The sequence below is a fragment of the Lagopus leucura genome, unplaced genomic scaffold, assembly GCF_019238085.1.
Source record: "Lagopus leucura isolate 7727_CA_CO unplaced genomic scaffold, USGS_WTPT01 1-19_obj-0_obj, whole genome shotgun sequence".
Taxonomy (NCBI): domain Eukaryota; kingdom Metazoa; phylum Chordata; class Aves; order Galliformes; family Phasianidae; genus Lagopus; species Lagopus leucura.
In genome coordinates this window covers 18,683-32,060 of record NW_024965665.1, presented here as the reverse complement: position 1 = coordinate 32,060, position 13,378 = coordinate 18,683, and the positions used below count along the sequence as shown (strand labels likewise).

At 57.1% G+C, this 13,378-nt stretch overlaps 3 protein-coding genes across 3 annotated transcripts; 1 reads left to right on the top strand and 2 right to left on the bottom strand.

Annotated features, from left to right (window-relative positions):
• Positions 1–805: 805 nt before the first annotated feature.
• LOC122192234 (transmembrane protein 121-like) lies at positions 806–3,340 on the top strand. Its single transcript, XM_042892756.1, has 2 exons — positions 806–1,002; positions 2,008–3,340. The coding sequence occupies exons 1-2, from the start codon at positions 806–808 to the stop codon at positions 2,945–2,947; spliced, it is 1,137 nt and encodes a 378-aa protein (XP_042748690.1). The 3' UTR covers positions 2,948–3,340.
• Positions 3,341–4,716: 1,376 nt separating this feature from the next.
• Positions 4,717–9,513, bottom strand: RRP36 (ribosomal RNA processing 36). The gene is made up of 7 exons (XM_042892757.1): positions 9,426–9,513; positions 8,956–9,094; positions 6,890–6,956; positions 6,509–6,613; positions 6,312–6,386; positions 6,086–6,203; positions 4,717–5,861 (listed from the first exon to the last, which is right to left on the bottom strand). The coding sequence occupies exons 1-7, from the start codon at positions 9,511–9,513 to the stop codon at positions 5,722–5,724; spliced, it is 732 nt and encodes a 243-aa protein (XP_042748691.1). The 3' UTR covers positions 4,717–5,721.
• Positions 9,514–9,606: 93 nt separating this feature from the next.
• NPAS4 (neuronal PAS domain protein 4) lies at positions 9,607–13,343 on the bottom strand. Its single transcript, XM_042892758.1, has 7 exons — positions 12,230–13,343; positions 11,596–11,762; positions 11,350–11,486; positions 11,080–11,185; positions 10,679–10,925; positions 10,455–10,589; positions 9,607–10,279 (listed from the first exon to the last, which is right to left on the bottom strand). The coding sequence occupies exons 1-7, from the start codon at positions 12,328–12,330 to the stop codon at positions 9,607–9,609; spliced, it is 1,566 nt and encodes a 521-aa protein (XP_042748692.1). The 5' UTR covers positions 12,331–13,343.
• Positions 13,344–13,378: the final 35 nt, after the last annotated feature.

The window sequence follows — 13,378 nt, the reverse complement described above, 5'->3', positions numbered from 1 at the left end:
ACCTCTTCCCTTGCCTCTGCCATATACACACCTATGTGGCCAGCTCTTGGTGCCTCTAAGGATGGAGACCATGCAAGGGACTGCCCTGATCCTGATGGCTGACAGGGAAGATGTGGGTTTTACTTCGGCATTGGCTTCCCCTCTCTTGCATCACTCTATCAACTAAGCTGGAAGGACCCAGAAGGATCACCGAGCACGACCCCACTCGGCACTCCCCACCCCCAATGGGCGTCTGCCCCAAAGCAGCGTCTGATCCGACATCGGGGCTGCGCCCACTGCCCTTGCCAGCCTTTGCCGTGCCCACCGCGCTCCGGGGCACAGCCTTTCCCTAACAGGTCATGGCCGGTCTTCCAGAACGACGCCTATTTACAACGAGCGCTGCCAAGGCGAAGTGGAAATGTACTAGAAGCCTTCCCCAGAGAGCGAGGACATCCGTCAATCACAACCGAGCTGGGTCTCAGCCCAGGCGCTGGCACGGAGCTGACCCCGGGACGAGCGCAGCCGCCTGTCGCCTCGCTCCGCTGCCATGCCGTGCCGCCGAGGCGGGGGCCGCCGCAGTCCCCGCCCGCCCGGCCGGGAGGGGCCAAACGTCGCCGCCGCCGCCGCCGCAGAGACGCCGCCGGGCGATGCCGCTCCGGGCCCGGGGCCGTCAGCGGGGCTCCTCCGCCGCCTCCGCCGCCCAGCCCCGGGGAGCCTCCCGAGGTGAGCGCGGCCCCGTCGGGGAGCTCCGGGCCGCAGTTCCGCGGCTCCGTGCCGAGCGCTCCCTTCCCCGGCACGCGGACACCGCGCCGCGGGTCCCCGGGCGATGCTGCGAGCGGACAGCGAGAGACGGTCGCGGAGCCCCGCCGCCTCGCCCCGGCCGTCCCTGCGGCCCGCCTCGCGGCCCGGCTCGGAGCAGCTGCCCTCCTCGTCGCCTCTCTCCTGCTGCCGCCCGTCCGTCCGCACGGCCGAAGGCTCGGGACATGCGGGATTCGGGGCGTTCTCGTGCCCGGGCACCCCCAGGTAACGCCGGCTGGCGCGGCGCGTGGTGTCGGTGCGACGCGGTTCCCGGCCCGCGGCGGGCAGAGAGAGCCCCTGCGCGGCCCCAGCGTCGGGGAGCCGGCTTGGCCTCTGTCTCAGCCGGGGGACTGGCTCCCCTCCAGAGCAGCTGCCGAGCCGTGCCAGGCTGGGCCCCAGCTCCCTCCGGCTCTGGCAGCGGCTGCCCGCAGCTGTGCTGGGCCGGGAGGGAGCCTGACAGCACCCGTGCCATCTGAGGTGGAGGGCTGCCCGTGGGGTTTTGCTCTGAGCCCATGTAGGAAAGCCGAGCGTCAAGCTGAAATCCAGGGCCTCTTGCAGAGCTCTTGCATCCCAGAGCTTTCTTTGCTCTGTTGTATCCTGACAGGGAACATTAAGCAAAGCTCTTGTGGATCACAAGGCTGAAAGAAACTGAGGATGGTAGGCAGATCTCTTCCCTCCTACCCTGCAGGACGGCCATACTGAAAATCATCTTTCTCCTACTGCTATGCATGAAAATAAAGGAGATGAAAAAGATAGAGGGCCTGGCTTGCTATATTGTGGAACTGCTTGGGATAAAAGCATAGACATGGCCTTGTGTGCTTTGCAGGAAAGAACATAACCAGTGCCACTGGCTGGGAATGGCCATGGAAGTAAGGCACGTGCCCTTCATGATGGCAGCAATTAGCTAATGCAGTGAGCTTCTGGAAGAGGCTGTAGCATCCCAAGTATTCAAAGGCCATCCAGCCTACCCCTACATGCAGCCTAGGAGCAGAGGTTCCTGCGCTGCAGGAGGAAGCAGCTTGTTTGCTCGGAGTCAGGCTCTCGCACCTTTCCCTAGCAGGATGTTCTGTAGGGTTCTGGCCAGGCTCTGTCCCATCAGATAAGCTAGGAGAAGAGTCTGTAACCACATGCCACCCCTTCCTTTGGCCATCTGTGGTGAGGGGATAGAATAAGAGTAGGGATGGGGAAGCCCAGCAACTCCCTGATGGTCCTACCTGTTCCTCTGTGCAGAATGGTTCCCCCACCACCCGTCAGCAAGCCTCACGTGTGCCTCTCAACTGTACTCATCATGAGCAGCCTCATCCTCATGGATGCCTACCTGGTGGAGCAGAGCCAGGGCTCCAGGAAGCTGGGCATCTGCGTCATGGTGGCAGTGGGCGACGTGTGCTTCTTGCTGGTGCTCCGCTACGTGGCCATCTGGGTTGGGGCAGAGGTAAAGACAGCCAAGCGAGGTTATGCCATGATCCTCTGGTTCCTCTATGTCTTCGTTCTGGAGATCAAGGTTTACTTTGTCTACCAGAACTATAAAGCTGATCGGAAGAGCCTAGATCTCATGGCTCGCAAAGCGCTCACCTTGCTGCTCTCCATCTGCATCCCAGCCCTCTACGTGCTGCTGGTGGCCACAGAGCACATGGAGTACGTCAGGACATTCAAGAAGAAAGAAGATCTTCGCAACCGCCTCTTCTGGGTCATCGTGGACATGCTGGATGTGCTGGACATTCAGGCCAACCTGTGGGAGCCCCAGAAGAAGGGGCTGCCACTCTGGGCCGAGGGCATCATGTTCTTCTACTGCTACATCTTGCTCCTGGTCCTCCCTTGCGTCTCCCTGTGCGAGATCAGCATGCAGGGGATCGGCATTATGCCGCACCGCATGATGCTGTACCCGATGCTGAGCATGCTCACCGTCAACATCACCACCATCTTCATCCGAGGCAGCAACATGCTCTTCTTCAGGGACTCCCGGGTCTCCAGCATTTTCATGGGCAAGAATATGCTGGCCATCGGGCTGAAGGTCTGCATGTTTGTGCAGTACCAGCGGCACAGGCACCACGCGCCTCCAGGGCCAGGTCCTGCCCCGCAGCATAGCTGCCAGCCCCAGCCCTCCCCAGGGCTGCAGAAGTCTCGGGATCAGCCTGCCTGCCCTGAGGAGCTGGCCCAGGACAATACATGATACGCCAGTGGCAACCACAGCCTGGGCACCACCACGCTTGGCCATCCCCACAAGACACCAGGAGGGTCGCTGAGCCTCCTGCCTCTGGACAGCAGGGACCGACCCTGTCTCCTCCCTCCTCAGACAAGGCTGCTCCATTCCCCAGGGGCAACACTGCAATGGGGCAGCCAAGCAGTGCAGGACCACAGCCCTCCAGCTCAAGCCAGGGGCTGAGCAGAGATGTCACATGCTCCACCTCAGCGTCTTGCCCCAGCCAGGTGCCCCTCCTGGTGGGAGTGAGGATCTGACTCCCCCCCACCTCTTGTCCCTCTCAGACAGCCGCAGGCTCGGTGGGGGCTCGAAGAGCTGACCTTTTTCGTATCTCCCTCTTTGCAATAAAAGGCCTGAGCTCTCCTTGTGTCTGTGTTCCCTGATGCCCAGCTGCAGAGCACTTCTTTGGGGGGGAAAGATTGGGTGGCCACCCACACCCTAAGAGCATCCCATGTCACCACTGATGCCTAGTACTGTTGCTGCCTGTCCCTGCAGCAACTGATGCCAGCCATGCCCATAGCTGCTCTCCTTGAAGAAGTCCACATAGGTCCCCCACAGCCTGCCTGTGGAGCACTAGACCTAAGCTGACAGCCTGACAGGACAGCATTAGAAACACAAGCCAAATAACCTAATGCAGTCCCCTGAGGCCATGGGAAAAAGAAGCTTCACTGACTGTAGACACAGAGGCATCCCTCACCAGCCAGTGCTGTCACACTGCAGCCTGCCCCAAGGCTCACCCCAGTGCTGGCTGTGCTTAGGCCATGCCCTACGGTAGGTTTCTCCTTGGATGGGAGAAAGCCAGGAGCAGACAAGAAGAGACAGGTCAGCAGCCTTGCTCTTCACCTTCCATGTGCTGGACAATTAGTTTGTGCCCCAGCTCAGAAGTCTTCCATTCTGGCACTGCACTAGGATTGCTCCTTGCTGGGCAGGATCTACCAGCAACAGAAGATGGGGACGCACAGACCTGGTAATGCCACACAGACCCTTGGCAAGGCCTTGGCAGCAGTGGCTCCCATGTGAGCCCAGGACTAAGCCTTCTTACTATATTGTCCCCCTGCACCTTTACAAGAGGAGACTTGTTCAGTTTTGGATTAAAAACAGTGTAAAACAGCAAGCTGCAGCACAAAGGGGCCATGATAGCCTTGAGATTTGCACTGCCACACTGCTTCCAAGTTAGTTCTCCTCTGAAGGCATAAGAATACAGCAGGCTCTGCTTCCCAAGTCAAGGTCAGGAGAGGAAGGTCAGGCTGGGCACAAAGCAGCGAGCCACATGCAGGGTAAAGGCAGCTGAGGATTTCCATGTCCCTAACCAAGCTGCCATCCTGTTTCTGCTGCCTTTGCCCAGCCACACTAAAATTTGTTACCAGCGCAGAGCTCTCATCACCCACAGGAATTGCAGCAGAGGCAGATGCTTCAGTAACACCCTCAGCCAGGCATGACAGAGTTGCTCATCTTCCATTTTCTCTTCTTCACAAAACCTTTTCCCAGGCCTCACACACCAGCTGCCACCTGCAGCAGTGGAGCAATGTGCAGGCTTGGCAGGAGTGATCTGCCTTGCTGACCAGAGTCTGGTTCATAGCACCTGCATCACATCAACATCACTTCTGCATTAGCATAGCCACTGAAATTGAGCCATTAGCAGCAAGGAGAAATAACAGAGTTGGTGGTCAGCTGTAATGCCAGAGAGAAGCACATCCTCTAAGTTCAAACTGCAGCAAACACCTTTGTAACAGCAGTGATAGTGGCAGTAAAGGAAAACATGTATTTATTTTATACAGAATCAATGTTACGTAGAAATGCTAACAGCCCTTTAAGAGAACAGGCCGAGACAGGGGCAGCCCTGCTGGAGAGATCCTGGGCAGCAGTGCCTGACTACAGTCAGCTGCACGCCCTGGCACCAAGGTGCAGCCCCAGAGAGGGATGCTGATCTCTCTTGCTTTGTCAGCTCTGGGCAGACTACATTTGGACGCTCCACCCAGCTAGGCCCTGACGTTGGATCTCTGGGCTCACTCCAGTCAAGAGCACGAAAGCTGCCGGGGTCTGGAGAACCGTGCTGGGAGGTGAGGGCTTTTACTCAGTCGTGGGAAGTAAAGGCTTCAACGAGATCTAGGAGCTCCTCTTCCTGCTCACCTCTCAGACCTACTACAAGGTTTTTAACAAGACTCAGGCGGGCACTTCATTGAGAACAAGACAGCAATCACAGACTAAAACTAGGCAAAATTCCTGGAGGAAAAAGGAGTTTCACCTTGAGAACTTGAAGCAGTGGAACAGGGGTACAGAATGGTAGCACCCTTTATCCCTGTACATCTGCAAACCCATATGAAGCAAGCTTCCAGCATCCTGGTCTGAACGCAGTGCTGGCCCTGCTCTGAGCAGACCGGATCATTACCCTCCCACCTGATGCCCTTTTCATTGGGACCCAGTAAGACATGGAGAAGAGCCAGTAGTGCAGGGCACAGTCTGAGCTCTCCTAGCTACAGGCAGAGCAGGTGCAGAAACTGATCAGCACCATATGCATCTGCATGACAGGCTTGTCACCACCCAGGTATGATGTAAAACACAAGTGCAGGGGTCTCTTCAGCTATCGAAAGCACATTTTTTTCCTGTTCAGACTTCGCTGCCTAACAGCATCACTACAGCAGAAGGCAGAAAATGAGAAGAGAGGCTGCCATCTTCCAGGCCTGGCCAGAGTGAATCCCAGTGCCAGCACCACCTCTCCAGGTAACAGCATGTCTGTGCAGCAGTCACAGGTTCTTCTGTGTGGGCAAACGGCGCTTATCTTTGACAGCATTCCTCTTTCTTTTCTTGTTCAGGAAGCTCTCCAGCTTTCCACTCCTCTTTAGCTCTGCATACTTCTCTGCTAGCTCCAATTTCCGTTTCTCAGCTGTGAAGGAGAGAGGAGCAAGGTTTTAGATGCAAGCTGAGTTATCTCTACACACCTTCTTGCTTCCTCCTGCTGAGCACCAGGCCTGGCTTATCACTTGAGTGCCAGCACCACAGTCCCTCCACAGCTCCAAGCTTATGGACAGCTCATCTCCAGAGCTTGCACTGCTGTCAGCAGTACCCTCCTCCAGGTCTTCCTGCAATATGTTCACACCGTGTACTTACACTTCTTTAGGAAGAAGGGTTTCTTTCCCTGCTTGGCCAGCTCCCGTTGCTGTCTTTTCAAAGTCAGCTCCCTTTCCCTCTGTTTTTGCTGTTTTTTCTGTGCCTGTTCTTGCTGTGTCTGTACAGAATGGATGGCCCACGTCAGCGAGTGTCTAGGCAGACCTCAGGTCACACATCCTCTCTATCAGTGCACTGCCTAACAGAGGGGATGCTGCACCAAACTCACCATGCGGTTCAGGAGCTGCTGCAGTTTCTCCTTCTGTTCCATATTCCGGCATTTTTTCAGCTGCTTCTGAACCATCTGGAAAAGAGAGCAGAAAGCTGCGTCACTGCCTGCCTGCCAGCTCCATTGCAAAAGGCTTCTGCGGGGGCCACCCCTGCCAAGCAAGTTTCTTCTGGCCAAGGACAGGCACAAGGCATTACTTCCTTCTCCTGCTTCTTGATGGTGTCCAGGAAGCCGTACGTCTTCATAAATATTTCAGGGTTATACTCTCCAGACAGGTCATCAAATCGAGGGTCTCTGTGGACCTGAATGCAGAGGCAAGAGTCAGAGCCAGATTACTCTATTAATATCCTGCTTATTCTCAAAGGGCCAAGTTAAGGTCAAAGCAGCAGCCTCCCCTGCATCCCATCTTCTGCTCTTCCCAGAGACATGCTACCATCACCCGTGTTCAGCAGGCTGCTAGCTAAGACCTATCCTCCACAAACAGCCTTTGCCTCCTTCCGCAGCACCATCACCACATCTGTGCCCCTCAGCATCACTAAACACAGTCAGTACCTGAAGTGGGGAGAAAGAGCACCCACCTTCTTTGTAACAGGGACAACTTGTCGCAGAAAAGGCATGGGTTTCTTGGCAGACATCTCCACTGGCCTGAAAGAGGGAAAAAACATACTTGTAAGAAGCAGAGGGCAGAAAGAGACCCAGACTAACATCTCAGAAGGTCAGAGAGACCCTCTAGAGAACACAGTGACAAAACACCAGACTTCATGGAGACTGCAGGTATCAAAAGCCAGTACAACCAACAACAGTTGGCCACTACAACCAACTCACCCATAAATGTGTAACTGAATTAATCCTACAGAAAACATCTGCGTGCTTTAATCTAGCTCCAAAGAATCAAAACCTCACTGTACCAAATGAAAACCTACCACTGTACAGTGGTTATCAGTGAATAATTATTCCTATTTCCATGTTTTCACACGTCACATAATGATCCTCTTCTACTCCTTACCCAGCTCATGCACTCTTGAGTGACACACTGAAAGGTGAGACCAAAGTTAGGACTTTCTCACTGACCTGGTTAGTCACAAGAGCAGGCCAGTTCTAGTATGATCAAGATCAGTGAGAAAGCGTACCAAACTCAGGTAAAGGAGAAATCAGACCCCACAGGAATAAGGGTCATGCAGCTTATGGTACTTATTCCAAAGGACACTTCACGCTGAATCAGGACAGGTGGTGTAAAGGAATTAAGGGAATGAGTCCTTCCTGCAACACAAGCTTTGAGAGCATGATGCTTCAGGTGTAAAAGCAAGATGATGTAAGGTGACAGGACAGAGCATGACTATCCCCATCCTGAATGCTGCATCCTGTGATTTATCACTACACCAGGTAAGTTATCAGAAACAAAGATGTGCAAATCACCGAGTCCTGGCATTACACCCACACTCAGCAATACAGCAGCACTGGGGTGAGGAGCATAAACAACCATGCAGCAATAAGTAAGTTTTCCAAATCCCACTTAAAGCAACGTCCAGCTTGTTTTCACATCTTCTCATGAGGCTGCACCCCTGTGCAATGCTCGAGTCAGCTTCACAAACCACTACTGAAAACAGCTGAGCTCCCAGGGATTTCCCTTAAGTGCTTTTTTAAGAAGTTAAATTCCATAATAAAAACCATGAAAGAAACAGCATCTGGGATTTACAGTGGTGCAGTGCTGAAAGGATTAAGGAAATTAAGTAATAAAAGCAGAATTATGCAAATAGAGTAGCAGAAATAGAGATGCCGTGTAAAGACAGCACACTACACAGAATCCCCCAGACTATTGGGTAGAAGGTAAAGTAGAAACATTATTCTAGTCAACTGTTTAAAGCAGAGGAAAGATGCATTCAGAAATAGGTTAGGGAATGCCACGGTAACAGAGGAAACCTGTTCAAATCATTTGGATAGGACTCTGAGGATTAAGAACTGCTAAGTGCTGCAGATAAAGGATAATGGTTTGACAGATGTGAATGGAGGAGGCCGGAGGAGGACTGCTAGAAATCAAATAGGTTCTGTTACACTGAATTCATTTCACACACACCACATAATAGCACCTGCAGAGTACATGAACTGGAAGTGTAAAGAACACTGAGAACGGGACAGAGCCTGTGACTGCAAGTACTGCAGAGGGGAAAGAAAGGAACATCAACAGATGAGCCACGGAGGGGATGACAGCAAAATGAATGAGATTCCAGACAATCAGCTGGCCCTGCAACTGCAGCTATGGGAGCAGGGCAGAAAACACTGAGAAGCCACAAGAGGTTCAGAAAGCAGCAGGGCTGGGGAGGTACAAGTCAAACACTATTGATCACAGCTTCAAGGAGAAGCTCACCATGCTTCTGGGTTAAAACACAGGAACTAAGCACTGCTTTAAGCACCAGACAACAGCAGACAGCTGGGGATGTGAGCATGACAGAGCACTGAGAGCTCAGCAACACTGACAGATCATTCCCAAATAAAGCACTGCAATGAAGGGCACAGCTGCACAGCACATCAGAGATCTACGCCAGCTCCAAGGCAACGTCAGCACGGCGAGGAGCTGCCAGCACTGCTTCTGGAGCACACAGAGAGCACACAGACACATCCTGCCGGCCACGAGGAACACCTTTACCCCTTTTTGTTCAGCTGCTGCTTCACCGGAGCTCTGCCAGGCGTTGCTGTTTTCTTCCCATCGCTCAGCTGCCGGCACGCTCTCGTTCCGGCCGCGTTCTGCATCCGCAGCCGTTCTTCCAACGGCAGGTCAGCCTCATCTGGAGGAGAGCGACGCACAGCTGAGCGAAGCAGCTTCTCACGGCTGCCCCGAGGCACTTTGCGGCCCGGAGCAAAAGACAAGCGGCACAAACAGCGCTGCCGCCCCTTCGCGCCCGTCCGGCAGAAGGAAACCGCTCCGCCTCGCTAAACCCTCGGACCCTCGCTCCGGAAGAGGCTCCCCTCCCTCCGCCCAGCAGCCCGGGTACAGCCGCAGCCCCGGGAGCCCCAACCACCGCCCCTGCCGGAGCCCCGCTCCGTACGGACGCCATTCCCGCAGCACAGCTTCTTCCAGCCGGTCGCAGCGCCTCGCCTCTCCTCGCCTCTCCTCACCTCCCAGCTCTGGGCCCGTCTCCTCCTCCCCGCCCGCCCCGCCGCCGCTTCCCACGCGGCGCCCTGCCGCCGCATCCGGCCGTCTCATGGCCGCCCGCCTCATGGCCGCCCGCCCCGCCGGCGGAGAACCCGCGGAAGCGGCGCACGCGCAGTCGGACAAAAAGGAAGGCAAAACGGGCGTTTATTGGTGGAGGAGCGGCGCGCCGCGCGCATGCGTCGTGTGCGACCCGGAAGCTTCCAGCGCGTCGCCTAGGAGACGGGCTAGCGCCAAGGCGGCGTCCGGCTGCGGCCGGCCGTAGGAACAGGCCTCCGTCCCGGTGTAGGCGGCGGGCGGCGAGAGGCTGTCGGCCAGGGCGCGGAGCTGTGCGGCCAGCAGACCGAGCCCCTCTTCCGGCGAGGAGGCGGCAGGCGGCGGCGCTGGGGCTGGGGCTGGGTAGAGCGGCGGCGGGCCGCACTGCCGGGCGCGCAAGTAGAGCGCCTCCTCCTCCCTGAGTAGCGGAACGCAGCTGTGAGGGGCGGCGCGCGGGGACCGGGAGCCGATGGCGGCCGTCGGGCTCGGCCCCCGCGTCCCCCCGGCCTCCTCCCTCCCCGAACCCTCACCTGAGGCTGCGGCCGGTGCAGGTGATGCAGCGGCCCCCGCGCCGCGCCGACACGCGGAGCCAGGCCCAGGTGCGGTCCCTGCGGAGCACGCGCAGCACGACGGGCCCCGGCGCGGCCCCGGCACCCAGCGCTGCAGGGAAGCGGCAGGGTCAGAGGGTGGCGGGGCGCAGCTGGCCTCGCTGCCGGGGCGGGCCTCGGTGGCCCCGATGCGGCCGCAGCCCCAGCGAGTCGGAAGCTGCAGACGGCGGTCAGGTCTGCAGCCTCGCAGAAAGGCAGGGCTCGAGGCAAACCCACGCGCTCGGTGTTTGGGGCGTAAAACTAGCCTACTGCTTCATGCTTTTTACAGGGAGAGGGACTCTGTTCACTTTGTTTTGGCTGTCCTAGGCAGCCAGGTTTCAAGTGCAGCCAAACAGCATTAGAGGAAGATACGTGTGAGTGTGGGCATAATACTCACCCACAGCCCTGTGCTGAGTGGCTGCTACATCAGCATCTTCAGGATGCAGGAGGCTGTACCATGACTGGCCAATCAGTTCCTCCCTGAGGTAGCCGAGGTGGTAGATGGCACTGGGGAGGACAAGAGGAGTGGGTCCAGCCTGCATCCCACACCCAGCCGTTGTGAAGGGAGATGATCCTGGCTGTCCTGGCACTCTCACCTCTCTGTGACATCCATAAACCTCATGTCTAGGGCATGTGTGCTCTGAAACAGGTTGTCCTGAGAATCAGCGTCATGATCTGCATCCAGCTGTGCAACCGGGGTGCAGAGGGCCAGGAAGGCTGTGGTGGAGGGGGAGGCCGGCCAGCGTGGGACCACAAAGCGCCCACGTACTGCCACAGCCTGATTTCCCCCGTGCTGCAGCCGGAAGGCCTTGGATGTACGCATCTCACTGACAAAGGTGATTTCTGCAGAGAGCAGATTAGAGACTCCTCAGCGCCCTCACTGGCAACCTGCTGGGTCTGACCTCAGCCATGGAGACTCAGAGCAGGGCAGCACCTATGAGATCCCAGCCTGGAGACCTCAGTGAGCACACTGCACTTCTGTTCTCCCCAGCCTTACCCCTGCCTGGCTGCTGCTGGGCAAGGAGAAGCTTCTTGTGCACGTCCTCCCATGCTTGCCCATCCATGATGTCAAAGATGGTGTCCCCGTGAGCAAGAAGCTCCACCTGATAGAAGGAGCTGTCATGGCAGGCCCCAGCGGGCTGTGTGCTGGCACACTGCAACCTCATAACCCTCCGACACTGTGCATGAGCCTCTCATGAGGACAGTGTGCCATGCACAATGGGCACAGGGAAACAGTGACTGCAAATCCACATTGGCCAGCCCTTACCATAGAGAGACCCAGGATCTGAGACACGTTCTCAGAGATGTAGACCAGCTTGCCACCGGCTGAGAGCACAAGCAGAAACCCTGGCAGCAAGGAGAGCAGCTCCGCAGCAAGGACCGGTCCTGAGGGAGGAGCTGAGGCTGCAGGGGGAGCACAGTGTGAAAAACTGTTTTGAAAGGGGACGGGAGCAGCACCCCATGCAGAGCAGAGCTTCGCCCATGAAAAAGGAACAGTAGTGCCCATGGGTACCTGGAGGGAAGAGGTGAGCTCCCCGAAGCTGGAGGCACACCAGGGCCATGGTGTGGAGGTAGGAGAGCCGCTCCTTCTCCTGCGTGGAGATGGGCAGCAGAGAGCGCAGTGCTTGCAGCTCCGCATTGATCTGGTCCCGACGTGCCTTGGAGGCACTCTTGGTTGACCTGCAAAGCCAACTGTTTAGGGAGTCCTGCCCAGGGAAAGGGACAGCGTTCCCCATCTCCTGCTATGGGAACACTGGGCCCCGGGGCAGTTCGGTGCCCCACGCAAGGTCTCTGAGGAATAGCAATCCTATGGTGGATGCAGACAGAGGTGCGTGTGGCTGCCTAGCAGGAAACACTGCTGGTGTTTGCAGCCCCGTGCTTTAGGAGCTAGCTGAGTGACATGACCTCCCCACCAAGCCCCGCTAGGGCAGAAACCGCATCCAGTGCCAGATCATGAACTGCAGCCCATTTGATCTGCAAGTTGCACCTGCCTTCATTCAAGCCTCCCAAAATCTCTCTGCCCCCTCCAAGATCCTATGCCTCAGCGTCCCAGGCTGGCAGAAACCCCTTGCACCTGGCTGGGTCTCACTGTGGCCAGGAGCGGCTCGCAGCCTCCCCTTGCAGGTAAGGGGCAGAGGGGGGCTCACCTCAACGGCTTGGAGGCACCGTGCGCCTGCTCAGCCCTCCTGGGCAGGCAGCTCGTCTCTGCCTGCAGCGGCCTGTGGCAGTGGCTGCAGAAGATGGTCATGGTGCCGGCGCTGGGATGCCTGGAGCTGGCAGCGCGCTTCTTGCCGCCTTTGCCTCTGGCTGCGTCTGAACCTGCTGACCCCGCTGCTCCTGGCCTCCTTTTGTAGCCTGCAGGGGCGCAGGGGCCAAGCTGGCGTGTGGAGGAGAGGTTCCCCTCCTGACGCAACTCCAAACATCTTGGGGCTATTTTTAGAAGGCAGGCCGCTAAAAATAGCCCTCACAGCCGGCTGCAATCTGAGAGGGGAAGCAATAAAAGGAAGCTGGGGTCTTTAAAGCAAACTCGGTGGCTCAGGAGGGGGTGATGACGAAGGGAGCAGGGATCCCACTGCAGGGCATGTGTCCATCCGGCTCCTGGCCCACAGCTAGCAGCCCAGCACTCGCTCCTGCCATGGGATGGAAGCTTGCGGTGTGTGCAGGGCCCTTTGGAGAAAGTGCTAAAAACTCCCTCCCCAGCGAGGCCCTTTTCCCCACCAAATGTTTCCTCTAAGAGGAAGCTGACACAGGGCACTGAGCCCCTCCAGCCTCTGCTCAGTGTCCCCAAGCTTGTTATTCTCCTTGGAGAAGCCACTCACAGAGACAAGAGCATTTTGGGGTACTTCTGTGCTCAGCATTGTGCTGACTGATGCAGCAAGTCAGGGCGGTCTGTGCACGTTTCCTGGTGCCCAGCACCCCACAGGGAGAGTAGGCTTGGTGCTCCAGTGCTGAGGAAGGGGATGCTGCAGCAAAAAGCTCCAGCATTTCATGGCACACAGCCATCACCATCTGTCAGCTGTCCCTGATTTCTGCATCCCAGTAAAAGCCCACAGTTCCCTCCTACCTTTCCCTGCATTGTTAGCACAATTTCACCCCTGCACCCACCCACCTTGAGGCAGCAAGGCCTGGGTGATGCTCACCAGCTGCCTCCCATTCACCCTTCTGTCACTCTCCTGGGACGCAGCTACGTTGTGGCTCAGGCCAACTCTTCCTGCTGGCCCCAGCTCCCACCAAGCATAGAGAGCTTGCAGCTGGCTCAGCCACTGCCCTCTCCTCCCATACCTCCCACCCAGCAT